At 52.1% G+C, this 19002-nt stretch overlaps 1 protein-coding gene across 1 annotated transcript; it reads right to left on the bottom strand.

Moving 5' to 3' along the window:
- Nucleotides 1-1158: 1158 nt before the first annotated feature.
- LOC115635860 (CMP-N-acetylneuraminate-beta-galactosamide-alpha-2,3-sialyltransferase 4-like) lies at nt 1159-16285 on the bottom strand. The gene is made up of 10 exons (XM_030535107.1): nt 16186-16285; nt 11104-11161; nt 9930-9986; nt 8854-8981; nt 6894-6957; nt 5892-5987; nt 4908-5100; nt 4106-4234; nt 2528-2674; nt 1159-1266 (listed from the first exon to the last, which is right to left on the bottom strand). Exons 1-10 carry the CDS (start codon nt 16283-16285, stop codon nt 1159-1161), a joined length of 1080 nt encoding a protein of 359 aa, XP_030390967.1.
- Between the last annotated feature and the right edge of the window lie 2717 nt (nt 16286-19002).

Raw genomic sequence — 19002 nt, 5'->3', positions numbered from 1 at the left:
CTTACTCACACAGGCAAGGCCTTCTAGTGAGGCCAGGACGGGGGACTGGGGGGGGGGGGAGCGGGAGAAAGGTGAGCGAGCAGGGTGTGGTAGCTGTACTGGGCATGGGGAAAGGTGAGCCCAGCAATGAGTGGGGCTGGGGAAAGGTGAAAATGGCAGTGAGGGAGCACAGGAAAAGTGGGGAGGGGGCGGTGGAGGCCTGGAGGGAAGGTTGAAAGGGTAATTGGGGTCTGAGTGCCAGTAGGTGGGATTTTGGTGTCCAAGCCAGTCATGGGCTAACACTACACAGGAGTTTTACAGGTGAGATATGAAGCAAGGAGGAATTCTGGCAAAAAATGATAGCGGGATTGCAACTTCCCAGCTCTGGCAGGGTGAGCAATGGGACAGGGGGTGGCTATGCAGTCATGGCAGGTTGAGAGGGGCAAGCAAAGCCATCAAGAGTGTGCAGAGAAGAGGGGAAGTAACTGTAGATCCAGGAGCAGCAAAGTGTTTGTAGCGACACTGCATACGTAGATCCACGTTAGTCCGCACCAGACAGCCCCTCCCTACAGCCCTGGTGCCAATCAGAGACACTCCCAGGCCTGCTTACAACCAGTTGTCTTTATTTCCAAACAAAAAAAAACTTGTCAGCATGGTCCCACTGCCAGTAACTTTCCCCAACGTTTCAAAGATCACCTGAGACACCAGATCCTCTGAGGGTTCAGCAGAGTCCTTCTCCAAGCCAGTGGGACCAGCTCCTTCTCACTTGAGGCTCTGGAGAAAGGGGCTGAGAACTGTAAAGAACCTGGTTTAAGATCATCCCTCAGTGCCCCAGTGGGGGGCCTTAACCTCTCAACTCAAGGGTTAATACAAGTGACTAGCAGGCAAAGCAGGGAGGGCTGTTTCCAAAAGGTGTGGGAAGCATGATATGACACACTTCCTCCTCCACCAAGGAAGCCATGGATCAGTGATTAGAGGCGAAGGTCGCAGGCCATCACGGCAAAGGCCCTGCAGTCAAACGCCGAAGGACCATGGCTCATTGCCCACCAGATACAGGACAGGATAACGCCGCCCTGTCCGATACAGTTCAGAACAACAACAAAGAACAAATGCCAATGGTGGCCCAACACTGGTGCATGGAGCAACGGCTCCTGGAACATCATGCAGCGTCACCCCCACTCAGGGGCCCCAGGACCAGGAGGAAGGACGCAACAAGTCGGAAATCATCCCCTGCTCCATCATTTTCAGCAGCCACGCCTGCTCCGCACTGATGTCGTGCACCACAAACTGCAGAGAGAAGTGCTGTTGGTACAGATCATTTCTTACAGCACCCAGAATTGTGTGCTGAACATCGCCCAGCACAGACAGAAAGCAGGCTGGACCCACGGCTGGTGTAAATCAGTCTCAGTGGAGCGACTCCAATTGAGACCAGCTGGGGATCTGACCAAAGATCCCTACCCCCTGAAATTTACAGGCTAACATCAGTATGGTGCCATGCTTCGAGCACTGGACTGGGAACCAGGTGATACTGGGTTCTATTCCCAGTACTGCCAGTGACTCACTGCATAGCCTTGGGAAAGTCACTTCATCTCTGTTTTTAGTCTCTCCATCCTGTCTGTAAGCTCTTTGGGGCAGGGAATGTCTCTTGCAGTGTGTGTACACTGCCCACACAAGACGGGCCCCTTCTCAGTTGCAGACTTTAGGTCGGTGGTTCTCAAAGTCGGTCCGCTGCTTGTTCAGGGAAAGCCCCTGGCAGGCCAGGCTGGTGTGTTTACCTGCCAGGTCCACAGGTTCAGCCGATCACGGTTCCCAGTGGCCACAGTTCTCTGCTCCAGGCCAATGGGAGCTGCTGGAAACAGCAGCCAGCACATCCCTCGGCCCACGCCACTTCCTGCAGCTCCCAGTGGGAGCCGCCATCGGCAGAACCTGCGGACACAGCAGGTAAACAAACCGGCCTGGCCCGCCAGGGGCTTTCCCTGCACAAGCGACGGACTGGCTTTGAGAACCACTGCTCTAGGTGCCATTGCTATTAATGATATAACTTTAATAAAAGGGGGTAAAAAGTCAGGAGGGAAGGGAGAGGGTCAGGAATGGCAAGGGTTAACAGCACTACGGTAATGCAATCATGCAGTATGGCGGGGTAAGGGTAGTTGGGTTTCTGTATTTTAAACAAATGAATGGCTCATCTGGCTAATTTCTTGCAGGTGGCATGGAAAAAGTGAGACTTAAGCAGGGATTTGCATGAGGTCAGGAAGGTGCTTTGCAGGCCCCGGTGCATGAGCATGAAGATGGGCACCAGGGAAGAGCAGACAAACGAGACAGTGAAGGCAACAGGAGGGGAAACCAGCTCTCAGAGGCAGTAGCAAGACTCCCGTTGATTTCAATGGGCATTGAATTGGGCCCATATTAACATTCCAAATGCTGTACTGGAGTATACAGAGTCTGTACTGAAGCCCTCTCAAAGAGCTCCCAGCAGCTACTCCAGACCCAGCCTCTCCCAGCCTGCGTCGTCACAAGGAACAAGTTAACATAACGAGGATAATCTTACCACGCCCTGGCTCAGATGCTCTGTGTCATAGTAGTGTACTGGCGTGGTATTGTCACCACTGTTAGGGTACCCAAACCCTATAATGTTAACCTCATGGCAGATATGGAGGGCTAAGTTCAGAGCGATGATTCCAGTGGTGGAATATTTCTGGATAAAAGGATATGACAGATTTTCAAATTACATTATGCATTTTGATCTCAACTTTTACCACAGCAGCCCCAAGCAACCTGGCTGCGTTTGGGACAAACTGCCCTCTCCACCCCCCACTTAGCAGAAAAATACCAAGACAGACAGAAGGGCAGAGTTTACAGGCCTTACCGTTTCTCTGACAAAACCACAAGGTACATCTTTTTAAAGTGATGCTGTGCAGAACAGGGCGGCCTGTAGCGAGACCAGGCCCTTTGGAAAAGTCAAATGTTAACCACAGTGGAGATCTGTGAGCTTTTGGAAGGAATCCAGCAGGCACTGCAGGTCTGCACATGCTACGCGCACGCATTTAATCTGCCCCTATCGGACTCCTGGGTATGCCCAGTCTGGGTACGTACTCTCTCTGCTTGGCACGTTAGTGTTGTACTAAATTTGAACCCGTGCATTAAATTCCAGCCTAAAAGTTACAAAAGTGCAGCCAGTCATTTGAAGGCAACATCGGCCTTCACAAACGAACACCTGCCCTTAAAAAAATAAGTGAGACCAAGCAGAACAGCCACGATGCTCAGCTCAGGAGAAAACATACCGTCCGTTCTCCGGTCTCTAAGTACACACTTAGCACTTCCCGCACGGACAGTAGAACTTGCCACGAGGATACGTTGTAGCACACAGGTTTGGGGATCCGGAGACTTGGGTCCCAGTCCCAATCCCAACCCTGGCCTGACCTTGGGCAAGTCATTTAGACACTCTTCCACCCCCTGAAAATGGCGATTACAATGCTTCCCTTCCCTTCCCAGTGGTGGCTGAATTAATTAATGGCTGCAAAGCGTTTTGAGGATCGGGACGAAAGACAAAGAATGAGGATACTTATTAACTGGATAATCCTCAGTGCCCCAATGAGTGGGGAACCTAATGCTAGAGGAGTTGGCATCAGAGCCAGGATTACACTTGAGCTCTCCTGCACACCTCGCTGCTTTAACGGATACAAACCTAAATTCCTCTCTTCTTGCAGAGGGCCCATCTGATGGGGAAAGAGAACCGAATACACACAGCTTGGCTAAGCACTGACCGAGCTGGGGAGAGACACTGTTCAGCCTGGCATGGCAAGGAATGGTGGGATGAAATTAAAAAGGGAAATTTAGGCTGAATGTCAGTAATATCTGGACACAGACCCGGTGGATGGGGTAGAAACCCCCATCGCCCATTTAGAGCGAGGCCGGCCATGGTAACAGAAATCCTGCTAAAGGCATGCACCCAGCTCTGGCAGGCAGATGGACTGGATGATCAAAGGGGTCTTTCCCCTCCACTCCTCCATCTCCTTCTGCGATTCTGCTTTGGGCAGTACTGTATTGCGGTGAACAGGAAGGCACAGAGTTAAAGGGGGCAAGTACACGCTGGAGCTTTCTCCCTGCCAGATGGTCAGGGCCATACCCTGCCTGTCTTCTCCAGCTGAAGCAATTTGTATGTTGCTTCATAGGTGACGTAAGGGTGCAGAATCCGCAGGTGAGAGGCTTTCCACTTCCATTCACTGGGAGGCCTACGCCAAAACCCCTCTACAGTCTGTAGGGGAGAGAGAGAGCAGGAGAGAGAGATTTGGATCAAGCTGCAATATCCCAGCCTGTTGACTCATTAAGAAGCTGCAGAGTGTAGGAAGGCAGGTAGTTAGTACATAACTACGGCTACAGGAATTAGCACAGAGAGATCACATACAGATAGCAGACATAAGTAACCTGACAAGACAGGCCAGTACCAACAGATAACGGGGCAAGTGGTTAGTAACTAAGGGAAAAGATTTTCAAATGAGAGTGAGGCATCCCACTGCCACTGAATTTCAGTGGGAATTGGGTGCCCGACAATAGAAATCCCAGCCTGAATCTACCCTGGTGCTGTCCAGACTCTGCCACCCATGTTCACATTGAGTAACAGTTTGCTACAGGGTTAGAATCACCCGGACTCTCTGCTGAGTATGGATGGCAAATTCTGGTTCCTTCTCCTGCTCCCAACGCCACCAGCCTTCTAGGATTAAGTCCCATGTAGACAGTCTTCCCATTTCATGATAGATGAGTTGAGAGCCAGACTGGACCAGAAGCTTGGGGTCACCCCACTGCACATGGCAGGCTGCTTATGTGCACCCCGTGATATGGAAGAGCACAGAGCTCTGAAACCTCTTCACTCCCCCTCATCTCATGCCACCTGGCCAAGCATCTCCTGATAGCCCTTTGAGATGCCTCACCTTATTCCTTGTCTGCAGCAGCATCTCCTTCACCCAGGTAAAATCCAGGCTCTTGAACGCAATAAGCACCATCAGCGTTTCATTGTCGTTGTTATCCAGAGGGTTGGGCAGCGCAGACTCGGGGAAGAAAAGACGGATGCTGGTTTTCTCACCCACATCTTCCTTGTGCTCTTTTACTGGAGCATTGTTTAACCTGAGGGGTGAAAGACAGAGCACTCAGAACATGCCAGATATACAGGTCGTCATGGAACAGGTCATGTGCCACTGCCGGACGGAACCCAGGGCCAGACTTGTTCACGTGTGGGGGTTTATTTTATTTTACTACTTCGTTATTTTCAACACCTCACAGCCTCAATCGGTATCATGGCTCCAGTGTGCTAGGCACTGCATGCACACGTAGCAAGAAATGGTCCATGATCTGAAAAGCTACATAAAGACAGACAAAGGGTGGCGGAAGGCAGTATGATTTTAGCCCCATTTTGCAGATGGGGAATGGATGCACAGAGAAATTAAGTGACTTTCATTCAGGAAATGGATGGCATTGCCAGAAATTCAACCCAGATCTCCTGAATCCCAAAGGAAGGCCTTGACCACAAGACCATTCTCCCTTCTACTGACTGAGCAAATGGAAGAGGTCAAAGGATTCATCTACATTGCAATAAAAGACCTGAGGCAGCGGCGTGGCTGGCCCAGGTCAGCTGACTCAGGTTTGCGGGACTCGGGCTGTGGGGCTAAAAATTGCAGTACTGATGGGATTTTTATTGTAGTGTAGCTGTACTCACTGAGCCTTCACAGAAAAGGCCTGCGATTGTGGAGACTGAACTCTGACAATCACAGTATCTACTTGTGTGTTTGGCCAAGGTCATGAGGCTTCCTGAATGCAGGGGTCAAAGTGGTTATCCTTCCCATACAAAAAGGGCTAAGTACGTGTACATCAATCCATCGGTTCCCCTCTGCATGTTGGTCCCAGGGAGCATCCGGTACCTGATGATGATGTTGTGCGAGTCAATCACTGCCCCGAGGCCTCGGCCACGAATGGAGTTACTGTTGCCAACCACAATGCACCTTCGGCACTGAAGACTAGACAGAGGAGCCGACAGAATGAATGTGAGGCCCTGTTCGGCCCAGTTCCTCTCCCTCTAGAGCAATATCCCCCGGGCTTGTCTGGCCTACTGGGGTCTCCCCACGCGACTGCAGAGCAGAGGAAACCTGGAACTCAGCCCAGCACCAGGAGAGTTCAGCTGCTCCTGCTGTGCTCAGATACTAGGAGCGGGGTTGGCATGGTACGGACCGAGGCCAGTCCAACCCACAGAGCCCATCTATTAGCTGGTTAGCCCTTTAACACAGGGATGCTGCACTCCGCTCGGCTGGATGTGGGCCAGGCCCCAGTGAGAGGAACAGGGCCTGGAGTCTCCCCAGCATGCTAAGAAACCTGTGTGCGGCCTCAGCTAAGCTGGTAGAAGGGGAAGGCAGCAATGGCAAGACAGTCTGTACTGAAAGGGCCACACGACACTGGTGGAAAGGGAAGCAATCCGGTGGCTAACAGCTGCCCCGCAGATGGGCCATGCTTCATAGCCAGTAGTGGATGAGCACCACAGACATATGAACATACCTCTGTGTGCCCTGAGCCCCCGCGCCCTGGGAGGAGGTAGATGGTGATGGGAGAGGGGAGAGAGAGTAGGGTGTAAGAGAAATTACAGGGCGGCGGCTAGTGACCTTTCTGAGACCCTGGGAGCCAAGGCAGCCCAGAAGGGCAAGTTAGAAGGGCCTCCAGGGAGAGTAGGAGGGGCCTTCTGGGAGGCAAGGAGAGGGAGCAGGGTGTCAGCAGAAGGGATGGATTGGACGGGAGGTAAGAATGGGAAAACTTTAACGTGCCTCAGATACAAAGGTTCCAAACCAAGCTGCTAACCTCTTTTTTGAGGTTTCCCCACCACTAACACCCACCATTGTCCCCCCAGCACACAGCCACCAGCCCAGCCCCCCTACCGCTCAATGGACTTTGGCATCCCCTGCTGCGGGAGGAGCTGTAATGTGTGGAACGCATGAAGAACTGGACGGAAAGGAGAAAAGGGTTAAAACAATGACACAAGAACTAGGGTTCACCAAATGAAATGAACAGGTAGCAGGTGTAAAACAAACAAAAGGAAGCATTTCTTCACACAACACACAGTCAACCTGTGGAACTCCTTGCCAGAAGATGTTGTGAAGGACAAGACTATAACAGGGTTCAAAAAAGAACTAGATACATTCATGCAGGATAGGTAAATTAGCGGTAAATACTACTACTAAAGAACTATTAGCGGTAAACATGCCAAAAGGTCTGTGATGGGATATTAGATGGGGTGGGATCTGAGTTACTACAGAGAATTCTTTCCTGGGTTCTGGCTGGTGAGTCTTGCTCACATGCTCAGGGTTTAGCTGATTTGAGGTTAGGAAGGAATTTTCCTCCAGGGTAGATTGGCAGAGGCCATGGAGATTTTTCGCCTTCCTCTGCAGCATGGCGCATGGGTCATTTGTTGGAAGATTCTCTGCATCTTGAAGTCTTTAATCAAGGTTTGAGGACTTCAACGGCTCAGACACAGGTTTGCTATAGGAGTGGGTGGGTGAGATTCTGTGGCCTGCATTGTGCAGGAGGTCAGACTAGATTATCATAATGGTCCCTTCTGACCTTAAAGTCTATGACCCTATGATTCATCAATGGCTATTAGCCAAGATGGGCCGGGATGGTGTCCCTAACCTCTCTTTAGCAGACACTGGGAATGGGTGACAAGGGATGGATCACTTGATGATTCCCTGTTCCGTTCATTCCCTCTGGGGCACTTGGCACTGGTCACTGTCAGAAGTCAGGATACTGGGCTAGATGGACCTTTGTGCTGACCCAGTAGGGCTGTTCTTATGATCTTTATCATCTGCCTGGGCCAAGTGATCCCTTCCCAAAGACACGACCCTCTGGTTTCATCCACTCCTCCTCCCATTTGCCAAATATTCTCCACCTCCTGTGTGTGTCTACACAGAGACTAGGTGCGCGGCATGCTGGAGTGTAACTCTACAGCACAGTAGCCTGCCATGCGCTGCGTGGCCGCACGGACCCTGCACTGCGCTCTGATCTACTGCTGTTCCAAACTGCAGTCCCCAAAGCGCACCAGGGAATTCGAATGCGCGGCAGGAGGGGCCACATGGCCACTGAGTACACAGCGGGCTGCAGATTTACACCCCAGCTTGTCGGGCACTGAGTCTCTGTACAGACAAGCCCTGGGGCAGATGAGTGTCAGGCTTCTCTATTCATTATGGAGTGGCACAGACATAGACAGCACATTGCACTAGGTGTACCGGCCAAACATGCAGCCCCTTGCCCCAAAGAAACTGTATCGCTGTCACCTTTGCCCTCTCTTCCCCCTATTCCTCGCTGCTGCCTGTGGCTTTCACTCCTCGTGTCACTGCACCAGGTAGTCGGCAAACTCTCTGGGGCAGGGATCATATTTTGCCTAGGTTTCCCATCAAGTGTCCTAGCACACAAATAATCAGGGCACACGCTGGGACAGTTCAGAAGGGTCCCGATACCAGCCCAGTGAGGGGTCAATGGGGCTGTGACCACAGACTGCAATGGAAGCTTTAACCATCCAGCACTCATCAGTTCTATTCATGGGCCTGCTGGCCCTGGCTGGAGAATGGAATTAGAGAGTTTCCTCCTTCCTTCCTCTCTGCCATTCCCCAGGCTCATCCTCAAAGGGCCGGATCCACTCCTCCAGCCTGACCACCTACCCAGGAAATCCTGCGGTTCGGCTCTGAGCAGCCCTGGCATATTTCTATTCTAGCCCTACCCCCCATCTTCTACATCTCCGAGCGGCTGCATAATGGAGAGGCTTTTCTGATGCCCAATGGGCCCCCACAGCCCCGTGAGGTGACCGCGAGCAAAGGGCGTGCCTGGGGAGGAGGAGATAAATACCCGAGCTATTCAGTCCGAAGGGAAGCCTGTGCAAGTGGAGAAGGTTGTTTAGTTGTCTCCTGGCAGGGGTGTCGTCCTGCCAGAATAACTCCTTGCTGGTCAGGAAAGGCTTCCAGTCAGGCTCGAACCTAGCAAGAGAGAGCCAGGGTGTTAGCACCGCAGCAGGGTCCAGGGAGGAAAGGCCAGTCACAGCTTCTGCACATGGGCTGAGCATTCAGGATCACGCAGGACAGTGGTTCTCAACCAGGGGCAGGCGGACATGGAGGTACACAGAGTATGTCAGCTCATCTAGGTATGCACCTAATTTTACAACAGGCGACATTAAAAGCACTAGTGAAGGCAGGACAAACTAAAATTTCATACAGATACTGACTTATTTATACAGCTCTTTATACTGTACACTGAGATGTAAGTGTAATATTTATATTCCAGTTGATTTATTTCATAATTATATGGTAAACATCAGAAAGTCAGTGACTGTTCAGGAACAGTGAGGCTGTGACACTTTTGTATTGTGACGTCTGATTTTGTAAGCAAGTCATTTTCAAATGAGGTGAAACTTGGGAGTCCACAAGACAAATTAGACCCCTGAAAGGGGGACAGTCATCTGGAAAGGCAGAAAGCCACTGACATAGCGCACTCGGATGCTTCTGCGCTTGCCCCAAGCACTTCTAGAAAAGGAACCGCATCCCTCCCTGTTAGCCCTGGCTGGTTCTGCCCCACGTCTCAGCCCAGCCTGCGATGGTGAAATCCCCTCTGCACTCCCACACTCCACTTCCCCAATTTATTCCCCTTGCCTTGACCTGCCAACGCCTTGGAAATGCTGAGTCATCTTTCAATTTCTCTGCCCTGGGGCGAAGTGGGGTCTGCTTTTCCTCTTGTGGTTTCTCAGTATGTCTCACATCTGCTTGTTCACAGCAGTACCAGCACTCGCCATGGACTAAGCCACATCTCCTTTCCTGTCTGCTGGATTCCCCACACACCGGGGACTGCCCTGCCCCTCCACATACACTGATCAGAGCTTCAAACCCTCCCTCGCCAACATCCCCAGGACAAATCAAAAGCAACTAACAAACCTGCCAAGAATGGGCTTTCTCCATGCAAAATGCTTTCTGCAAATGTTGATGTCCTTCCTGTGAAACAGACACAGCTCATTTATCCACAGTCCTTCTAAGTGCCTCCACCCCCTTTCTAGCCCATCATGAGTCTGCTCCAGAACTATCCATTAGCACACCCCACGACCTGCCAGGGATCCCACACTATGGGAAGCTTTTAGGTTTACAATTGAGTCCTTCCATGATTTTTTTCCCTGCTACTTTTCTCTTCCTTTCCTCTCCTTCCACCCCATAGACGAGCAGACTCACCCCTGCGGTGCCTCCTGCTGGTGTCTTCCAGGAATTAGCTCGATTCAGCTCCAGAGCATCCCCTGCAGGTTGGTGATCCAACTGTCTTCTGGCCCCTCCCTGGACTCAGTGCCCTTTTACATGGGGTGCTGCCCCCTGGCAGTAACCGCTTTCTCGCAGGGTCTACCCTCCCCAGGGAACCCCCACTCTCTATTCCCACCTTGCCTCAGTATATGGCTACTGCCACTCATTGTCTCGCCCCACGCCCTGGGGAAGACTGCAGTATCAGCCTACTCATCACGGGCAAGGAGGGTTTGGACCTGCCTTTGCCTACCCCTGGGCTGCCTCCTGCAACCCCCAGTGCCTATTAGCCCAATGCTAGGCCACAGCTTGGGGCTTTCCAGGCTAGAGCTCCCCAGCTCCTCTGCCTTTCCCCAGCCCTGCTTCACTCAGGTACCTTATGTCCAGCTCCCTGCAGCCAGGCCCATCTCCCTCTATAGTTAGAGAGAGACTGTCTGCCCCTGGCTTCTCTGCCTTCTTATAGGGGCCAGCTTGGCCTGATTGGAGCATGGCCAAATCTGAGCCTACTTTCCCCAATCAGCCCAGGCTTAGTAGCTCCCAGCCACAACCTTTCCCCTAGGGCTGTTTTCACCCATTCAGGGCAGGAGCAGGGGACCACCCCGCTACACACCCCATTCTCCGTGCCACCCAATTCAGACCATCTCCTCGCCAGGTGGAACACGGCTCTCCCAAACTTTCTAGGGTTCCTCATGCCGCACAGCAAGCGGTTTCCATTGTCGCAGTACAGAAAGGTCTGAGCTATAGGTGAAGTGTGTTTCTGGCTACTGAGCTCCCTCTAGGAACCTAACATCACGCAGATCGGTCCCGGAGAAGTAGGGTGACTTACTCAAAGGGAATGTCAGGCATCATCCTCCTGCAGTACTGGAGAACTTGCACACTGAGCACTGTCGAAGGAAATGGACACAAGACAGACACGTTGAAACAGAGAAGCAATGGTCTCAGCTTAGCAACAATACCACAGGTGGGCCCATCTGGCACCCAGCCCCTGAAACGCATATCGGACTGGTGAGACTTTCAACCACGTATGGCTGAAGACTGCAGATCCTGTTCCAGAGCAGGAGAGCCCCTGAGTGGCTAGATCAGAACTAGTCCCTCACCGGCCAGGACTTTCTGTTAATAATCCTTCATATTTCTACAGCAATGTCCGCTCCAGGCCCTCCCTGCACTTTGCAAACATTACGATGTGCAGCAGCCCCATAGGGTGGGTATTATTCCCCCATCTGTAAAATGGCAACACAGCAGTGCAGAGAGGTGAAGTGAACTAGGCAGCAGAACTAGAAAGAAGACGACCCATAAGCTCTGATTCCCAGCCCACTGCTTTAAGCCACAGACTCCCTTCCAGGGCCAGGAATAGAACCCCTGAGTGCTGAGTCTCAGGCCCCTCCCCACTCTAACCATGGGACACTATAGAGAGCAACACTGTTACATCGCAACCCTGACTGTGCTCCCTGCTGGGCACCGTTGGCAAGGGCTTCGTTTACGCTGAGCCCAGCTCTCGCTCTCTCTCATTGTCTCTTCAAGGGCCTTGTATCTGCACAAATTAGGGGATGCAGAGAGCAGGCTCCTTCCAACCTCTCATGTTTCTATGACAGAGAGTCATTTGTCCCCCTAGCCCATCCACCAGCCAGACCTGGAAAGAACCCAAACAGCCAGAACCCCAATCCTGCCCCCAAAATGAGGGTGCAAAACAGAGGAGTGCAGAACAGAGAAAAAAAATCTTTTTGTTCTTTCTTTGTACAGCACCTAGCACAGTGAGGCTCTGATCCATCCCTGGGGCCCCTAATTGCTATGTAATGCGAATAATAAATAATACTGTTCCACCTGCCTGCAACCCAGTGTCCCTGCCTGAGAAAATCACGGGCCCAGCCCTACATTCCGCTGAAATCACTAGGAGTTTGGGGGGAGAAAGACAGACAGGATTAGCCCCTGTACAGATGGATAGGAAAGACATTAACACCAAAAGAACATTAGACATCTTGTCTCCTTTGCGTTGCCTTTCTCCTTGGAGTTCCACTCCATGTGGCCGGTAAAACCCAGGCATTTCATACATTGATTGCAGCAGCGCCCAGGAATCAGCCAAGATGGGGGACTCCACTGCGCTAAGTGCTGTACGAACACAGAACGATAACTCAGCCGTCCCTTCTCTGTGCTTCCGAGATGCATGAAGCTGCAGATAGAGGGGAAAGCAGCCAGTTCGCCCCCTCCAAGGGCAGGATACAGGCTCAGGTGTGAGGGGTATCTGATACTGCACAGGAGCATGGCCAGAAATAAAGAGACATGGAGGTTACAACCCTGAAGAGTTGGGTGTAGGGACAGGGATTTGGGGGGTGGGGAATTCCCCTCATCTCATCCCGTCTCCTCCATTCCATTAAAGGTATCAGTGCAAGCACTAGCACTTGTTCACACACCAGCTAGGGAGGGGAATCAAGCCTCCGTTATCTCCCATCCATCAGCAGGAAAGGAGGGAGCACATCCTCTAAGTAGGAAGGATGGGGGAACAGAAGAGGTGAAGGAGGGCAGCCACAGGAGAGATCCAATGAAGGGGGACAGACACTGCTGTCCCAGCCCCCTCAACACATCCATTCCCAGCCTCATTGGAAGGCAAAGGGCAGGCACAACCTCACATCACCCTCTTTCCAGCTCTGGGTGAAGAAGGGGAAATTGTGTGTAATATTTTTACGGACATTGTGTGTGACTCAGTTTACCTACTGAGTATAAAGGGGGAGCGAGGCATAGCTGGATATCACAAAGGCAAGAGGCCTGTCCGGGTTGGAACCAGATACGTCCGGCTGGAATCCACCCGTATTCGTGGAAGGTCCTGCAGAGGCAGCGGCAGCTTCAGCTACCGAAAATTCCCTTTGCACGCCTGGCAGCCCGGGAGAGTGAGCACAGCATGGCTGCGGCTGGACACAAAGAAGCGAGGTGTTTTAAGGCTGCTGCTGTAAAGACAGAGACACTGGGCCAGCGAGAGGGCGAGTGAGCCAAGATGGATTCTAGGAGAGCGTGGAACATAGGGTATAGGCAGAAGCAGCTGTCCCACGCCGCCATAGGCTTGGCTTCCCTATATTTGTTGACCTGAGCATGCTCCAATGCTGTATTCCAGCTGGCTAATAAATACCACCTTGTGAAAAGGCTGCACTGCCTCCCTGCGAATTCCCTCTGGGTGCATGGCTCCCTGAAGGGGTAGCAGTCTCTGCAGGGGTCTGAACTCATTTGGACTCACTGCAGGAGCACTCAATGAGCACCAAAGGCCAGGCTCAGGTCCCTGGGACCGCGTGGCTCCCCCTTGTAAAAAGCTGAGCCTAGGGCCTGGCAAACATGAATTGTGCTCCCAAAGGGACCTCAGGAAGGTGGGAGAGCGGGACACTGAGTAGCAGTGTCTCCCAGGTGCCTGCTAGCCCCAAATACTCCACCTCTGCCTCCAGAGTAAGCTCCAAAGCGGGTGAGATCTACTGGGAAAAGCTGCACCCAGCCAGCCGGCCTTTGTCTTTGTAACAGACCATACCGGCTCCTCTGCTGTTTGCTGAGTACCCAGAATAGGCTATCAACCTGCAGTGAAGCTGGCCGCTTCTCGCCTTCTGTTGGAGCCCGTGGTTCTCTTGTTAGCTCAGCACTGCCATAGAGCCTGAAGTTACCAAGAGACGTGTCCTCCCCAGCAGAACACCCCTGCCCCCATCAAGCCAGGCCTAGGGGAACTGAGCAGCACAAGAACAGATATCAGGGAAAAGGTCTAGCAAACATTGTCACAGGCCTTGCTGTTCGATTGTGGTGGCCAAGAGTCGGTTGCATTTGTGAGAGTGGGTAGCAACGATACTAAGGCCATCTCTGGAGGATGTCGCTGGGGGCTGTTGTTACATCAGCTCAGCAGGAGCAAATGGCCCAGTGCAGGTGTTCACAGGCTGGAGTGTTTGGTGCCCAGCTTTAGACTCCCAGGGCCTGATTTCAGGAAGAGCAGCTGAAGTCCATTGGGGAGACAGCAGAATATCATACTGGCACTCAGCTACCACAGTGATAAGCACAGTAGGGAAACCAGAACAGAGCATGGGCTCGGTGCTCCTAAAACTCAGGCTCTGGGGTGGGCGTGTGTGTGTATATAACGACAGGCACCAAAACCCGCAGGCCGTTTGGGGAGAACTTGTCTATAAGGCTGCATGTGTGTCACATGAAATCCTGGTTCCGCTGAAGTCAATGGGAGTTTTGCCATTGATTTCAGTGAGGCCAGGATTTCACCCATGACTTCCACAGATTTTGCAAGTAAAAACATCAAGATCTTTGACAACCCAGCCAGCCTTCTGCTGAGCAAAATTCCTCCAGGAATCTTTACAAAGCTGGCTGTAAATCATCTCCAAACGAGCCAAGTGGAATATGGATTTTCAGATTTGTTTTTAAAAACCTATTTGTTAAGCACAATTTTGATTGTAAAACAAAAGGTTTTAATTTGACTTTTCTCATAATGCCCCAAATCAAACAACACAACAGTCATTAAACTATTGGGCACCAGGAGGACTTCTTTCAAACTGAAGGTCTGATGGATGCATTTTTAGCCCAGAAGCTGCAATGATTTTCCCAAGCCAAACCACCAGCCTTTCTAGTGAAAACAGGACTGCCTTACTTTGCGGAAGGGGTTCACAAGCACTGGTCCTCCTGGTGATTTCACTGGACCACCCACCGATCCACTAGGGTGACCAGATATCCTGATTTTATGTGGACAGTCACAATATTCGGGGCTTTGTCTTACATAGGCACCTACTATCCCCCATCCCATCCTGTCTGGTCACCCTACTTTCCACCCCCACACATATGCATTCTAACTCTAAATCTGCAGGAGGCTCCTCATCAGTCCAGGGGCCTACTGAACACAGATCATGCTACTGCACGGCCTAAGCTGCTGTGTTCAGGTACTTACAATTTTGAAGAAGTTACAACTTGGACTGAAATTATCCACAGTTATTCACAGCACAAAGGTAACATTTTGGGGGGAGAACACAGTGAAATTCAACCTGATTGTTTTGAGCGAAGTGTGGAAAACAATAAAGAAGATTTTCACATTTAAAAAAAAAAATCAGAAGACCTTCTTCCCCACCACACAGGCAAATACAGCTCAAGTGACTCAATTTTCTAAAAATAACCTAGATCCGAGAATATACACAGTCCTGCCCAAGAACTGCATCTTTACCAGGTTCGGTGCTTACAACTGGGAGTAGTTCCACTGAGGAAAGCATCATTGCTCGCAGTAGTAAATGCTTGGAAGGCTTCGCAAGATGAGGTGCTTGGTTTGGAAAAGCACGACCGGCTGAGAAATATGCAGGCGCAAACTTGACTAGCAGCACGTTAGGGCCACACGGCTGAGACCTGACTCACCCTGGGAGCACTGACCCACGCAAGTGTCCCCCTGAAGTCAAAGAATTCATGAGATTCAAAGCATTCAGTGTGCACCGGCCCCTTGCCGGACCATGGCAAAGGCTGGTGCACACTGCACCATTCTCCATCCCGTCCGACATCTTTGGGCCTGATTCTCCACATACTCATTCCCATCACGCTGCCGCAAACCAAATGGGAGCCAGAGGAGCCTCAGGCCTGTTCTGCTTCACCAGGAGTAGAGGTGGTTCCACAGATCTCACAGACATCAAACTTTCTGAAGCTGTTTAGCCCTGCACGTAGCTGATCTATGTAACCCCATTTCCTGTTACCACTACCATGCTCCACCCACCCTCGTCCCTTCTACCCACTTTGCCACACTCAGCTGTTGGGTCCTGTCTATTTAAAGTGCAAGCTGTTCAGGGCACAGGCTGTCTCTCACTATATAGCACCCAGCACGGTGGGGCTTTGATCCTGGTTAACACACGCAAATAACAAGTGGGGCAGGGGACGGGATGGCAAGACTCAGCATGAGATCAAGCTATCTTACCCACACTCAGCAGAAGCATCAGCACTTTCCACAGCTTCTTGAGAATGACAAAGGCAAATCTGCGTTGCAATTTGGAGCACACGAGTCCCTCAAGATTCATATCGGCAGCTCCCGTGTTCCCGGCCTGCAAAGAAAACCAACAGAGGTGACCCACCAATTCATCAATCAAAAGGACTGGTGAACCAAGACATTAGACTCTGCACAGAACAGTAGGCAGGGATCCTTCTCAAGCGCCCGTGGCACAGCTGCCTGCGTTTGCCCTGACTACATTGACCTGGCATTCCGGGTAATGTCTAGCAATTGAGTCTCTGGGACACGCCACACTCTGCTTCACCCTGCTGAGATTCCCCAGGTAAATGGAAGAAAGGCCGTGTCGAAAGACTCATCCACCTCCCTTTTGCTTTGGGCTGTTCCATGCACGCTGGGCATGGGGCGGGTGGATTAGAAGGGGATGTTGTTTTTAACAGTTACCCTAAAACGACACAGTGAAAGGGGACGTCACCGACAGGAGTAACCTAACCACTGCCAAGAGGTTAGTTTTTCTCCCCATGGCCCCGAAGCTTGCTCCGCCGATGATGATAATACTTCCCTCCAAAGAGCAGAGGGCATGGCACCTTTGCCTGCAAAGCAAGGCAGTTCTGTGAGCAATCCCAGCAAGCCGCAGAGTTTGCAGCATTTAGGCCTCTGAGCTTGACTGACAGCCTTAATTATACAGGGCCAGCGATGCGGCTGGAGCAGACGCGCAAGCTCAGGCCAGGAAAGCCACGATGATGCACTCCCTCTCTTTAAGGGACGGTGCAGGAAGGAAGTGCTCTGCTTCATCCATCTGAAGGCCATCATCTAATTAGCTCCGTTGAGCAGGTGATACAAACTCAAGCACAGCAGGAGAAAGCGGCAGCCTGTAACTGATGGTGCCTTAAATACATCCCCACACTCGGTGGCTGGAACCGGGCCTTGCGAGGCTGATTTTCTCGGGCAAAACCAGCTCTTCCAAAGCTGCCCATTGGCCAACGCAGAGACCCTTCGGCTGCACTGGCATCTGCTGCTCTCTAGGCCCTGCTGGTGGGATTAGCCAACTTTTCGGTGGTTACCTTAGGAGCGAGGGCATCGGTGCTCTTCCTCCCCAGGGAGCCTGGGGTTCGCACTGCAGGAGTAGGTGAGATCTGACTGTCTCAGCCTATTGCACTGTTCCTGCCAGACAGCCATCCGTCTGGTCCAGGCGCAGGGGGGCATTTGCTTTGGAAGGCGTCAGTGAAAGGTAATCGTTTCAAAGAAGGAAGGTTAAGTGCTTCCTTGCCAGGAGTCTGAGATGCATCATGTGAAGGGGATGGGCAAACAGCCCCCAGCAAACTGATCTGAATTGTGCTCCTGCAGCTCAGCTCTGGTTAAGGGCCACTCAGAACTGATTGAGCATCTGTGTTTCTTTATCGGTCAGTCACAGGTCAAAAGTTGCTCATTTAAAAAAAAATAAGTTGGGGAGGGGGAGAAATCAACCAACCAAACTGAGATCTTTCCTTCTCCGGGATCACCACCAGGGGCTGCAGACCAGACTGTGCATCACTGCCCTCAAATTAAGCCCCTGATGACCCCTGTGCAGTGCCATCACCTGCATGGGGTGTGCAGATGTATAACTGAAAATGGCCTTAGTACTCAGGTCTGTCAACACGGCATGGGCGGGACCAATCTCCGTCTCACTCGCCTGCAGCTGTGCGCGTTCTGCAGGGCAAAGCGGAGTGAAGAGCTGACGAAAGTTATCCGTCTGTCACTACAGTCAGCAGGCATAATGCTGAGTATGGAGATTCCTCCTTCCCTTCTCTCTCTCACGCCCCCTCTCAGAGCAGCCTAGCTGTGCAGATCCTGCCTAGCAGCAGTGCCCTGACTCTCCCCAGCCCAGAACTATCTTGGGGGACTCTGACCCTGCTGAACCTCCCTGCTGGGTGCCAGGTGCCGCTACGGTCCACAGCTTATGTGCCAGGAGCCTGTCTGGTACTAAGGCAAACCAGATGTGGCTTTGCCCTGTATCAGACCGGGGACACCCTACTGCATAGTGCTCCACTCTGTCGGCGAGATCTTGCACATACTGTGCGTGCGAGGTTACGCTGGTGAGGACAGGACGGGGAGCTCTTCAAAACGGCATCCTGCACGGCATGCACCGTGTGTGCAAGATCACACCAAGGGGCGGCCTCCCACCGTTCCTGAAGTACCGGAACGGCCGGTATGCCAGGTACTTGGGAGTGGCTACCCTGCCTCCACCAGTGCCGAGCATCCATACTGCTCCTTTAGCATGCTAGCTCAAACTCTGCTAGTGCGAGTCTGTCTCCCTAAGCTTGCTCTCAGCTGCCATATAGACACACCCTACATGAGCCCATCTGAAATCCGCTGGAGCCTGGCCCTCTCCTTCCTCCCTGCAGGGACAGAAAGAGGGGAAGCATTCACTGGAGGAAGGCATCTAGTTTCCTGCCTATGCTGACCTAAAGAGGCCCCCTCCCCAGTCCCATGCAGAGGGCTGTGGTTTTGGGGTCCTGGTCACTCTCGGGGGAAGAGAGCTGCTGGGGTTTTCAACTCCTTCCCCTGGATCAGCTCCTCTCCCCTGCTCTGCCGGATGGGTTCTTCCTACGGTAACTGGCCTGGAAGCTGGGGAGAGGGATAGGGGGTGCCCACTGGGTGCTCCTGGCAATGTGGCCGAGGCTGATTGAAGACAGTCTGCCACGTGCGTGGGGGGAAAGAGCAGTGACTTGCCCAGCCTTCCTTACTCACCCTACATATTCCCCCTTTAGAAGTAATAATTATAATAATCACGGTACAGGCTAGGAGCCC

This window comes from Gopherus evgoodei, chromosome 16 (genome assembly GCF_007399415.2).
Source record: "Gopherus evgoodei ecotype Sinaloan lineage chromosome 16, rGopEvg1_v1.p, whole genome shotgun sequence".
Classification (NCBI taxonomy): Eukaryota; Metazoa; Chordata; order Testudines; family Testudinidae; genus Gopherus; species Gopherus evgoodei.
This window is presented reverse-complemented; position numbering and strand designations above follow the sequence as displayed.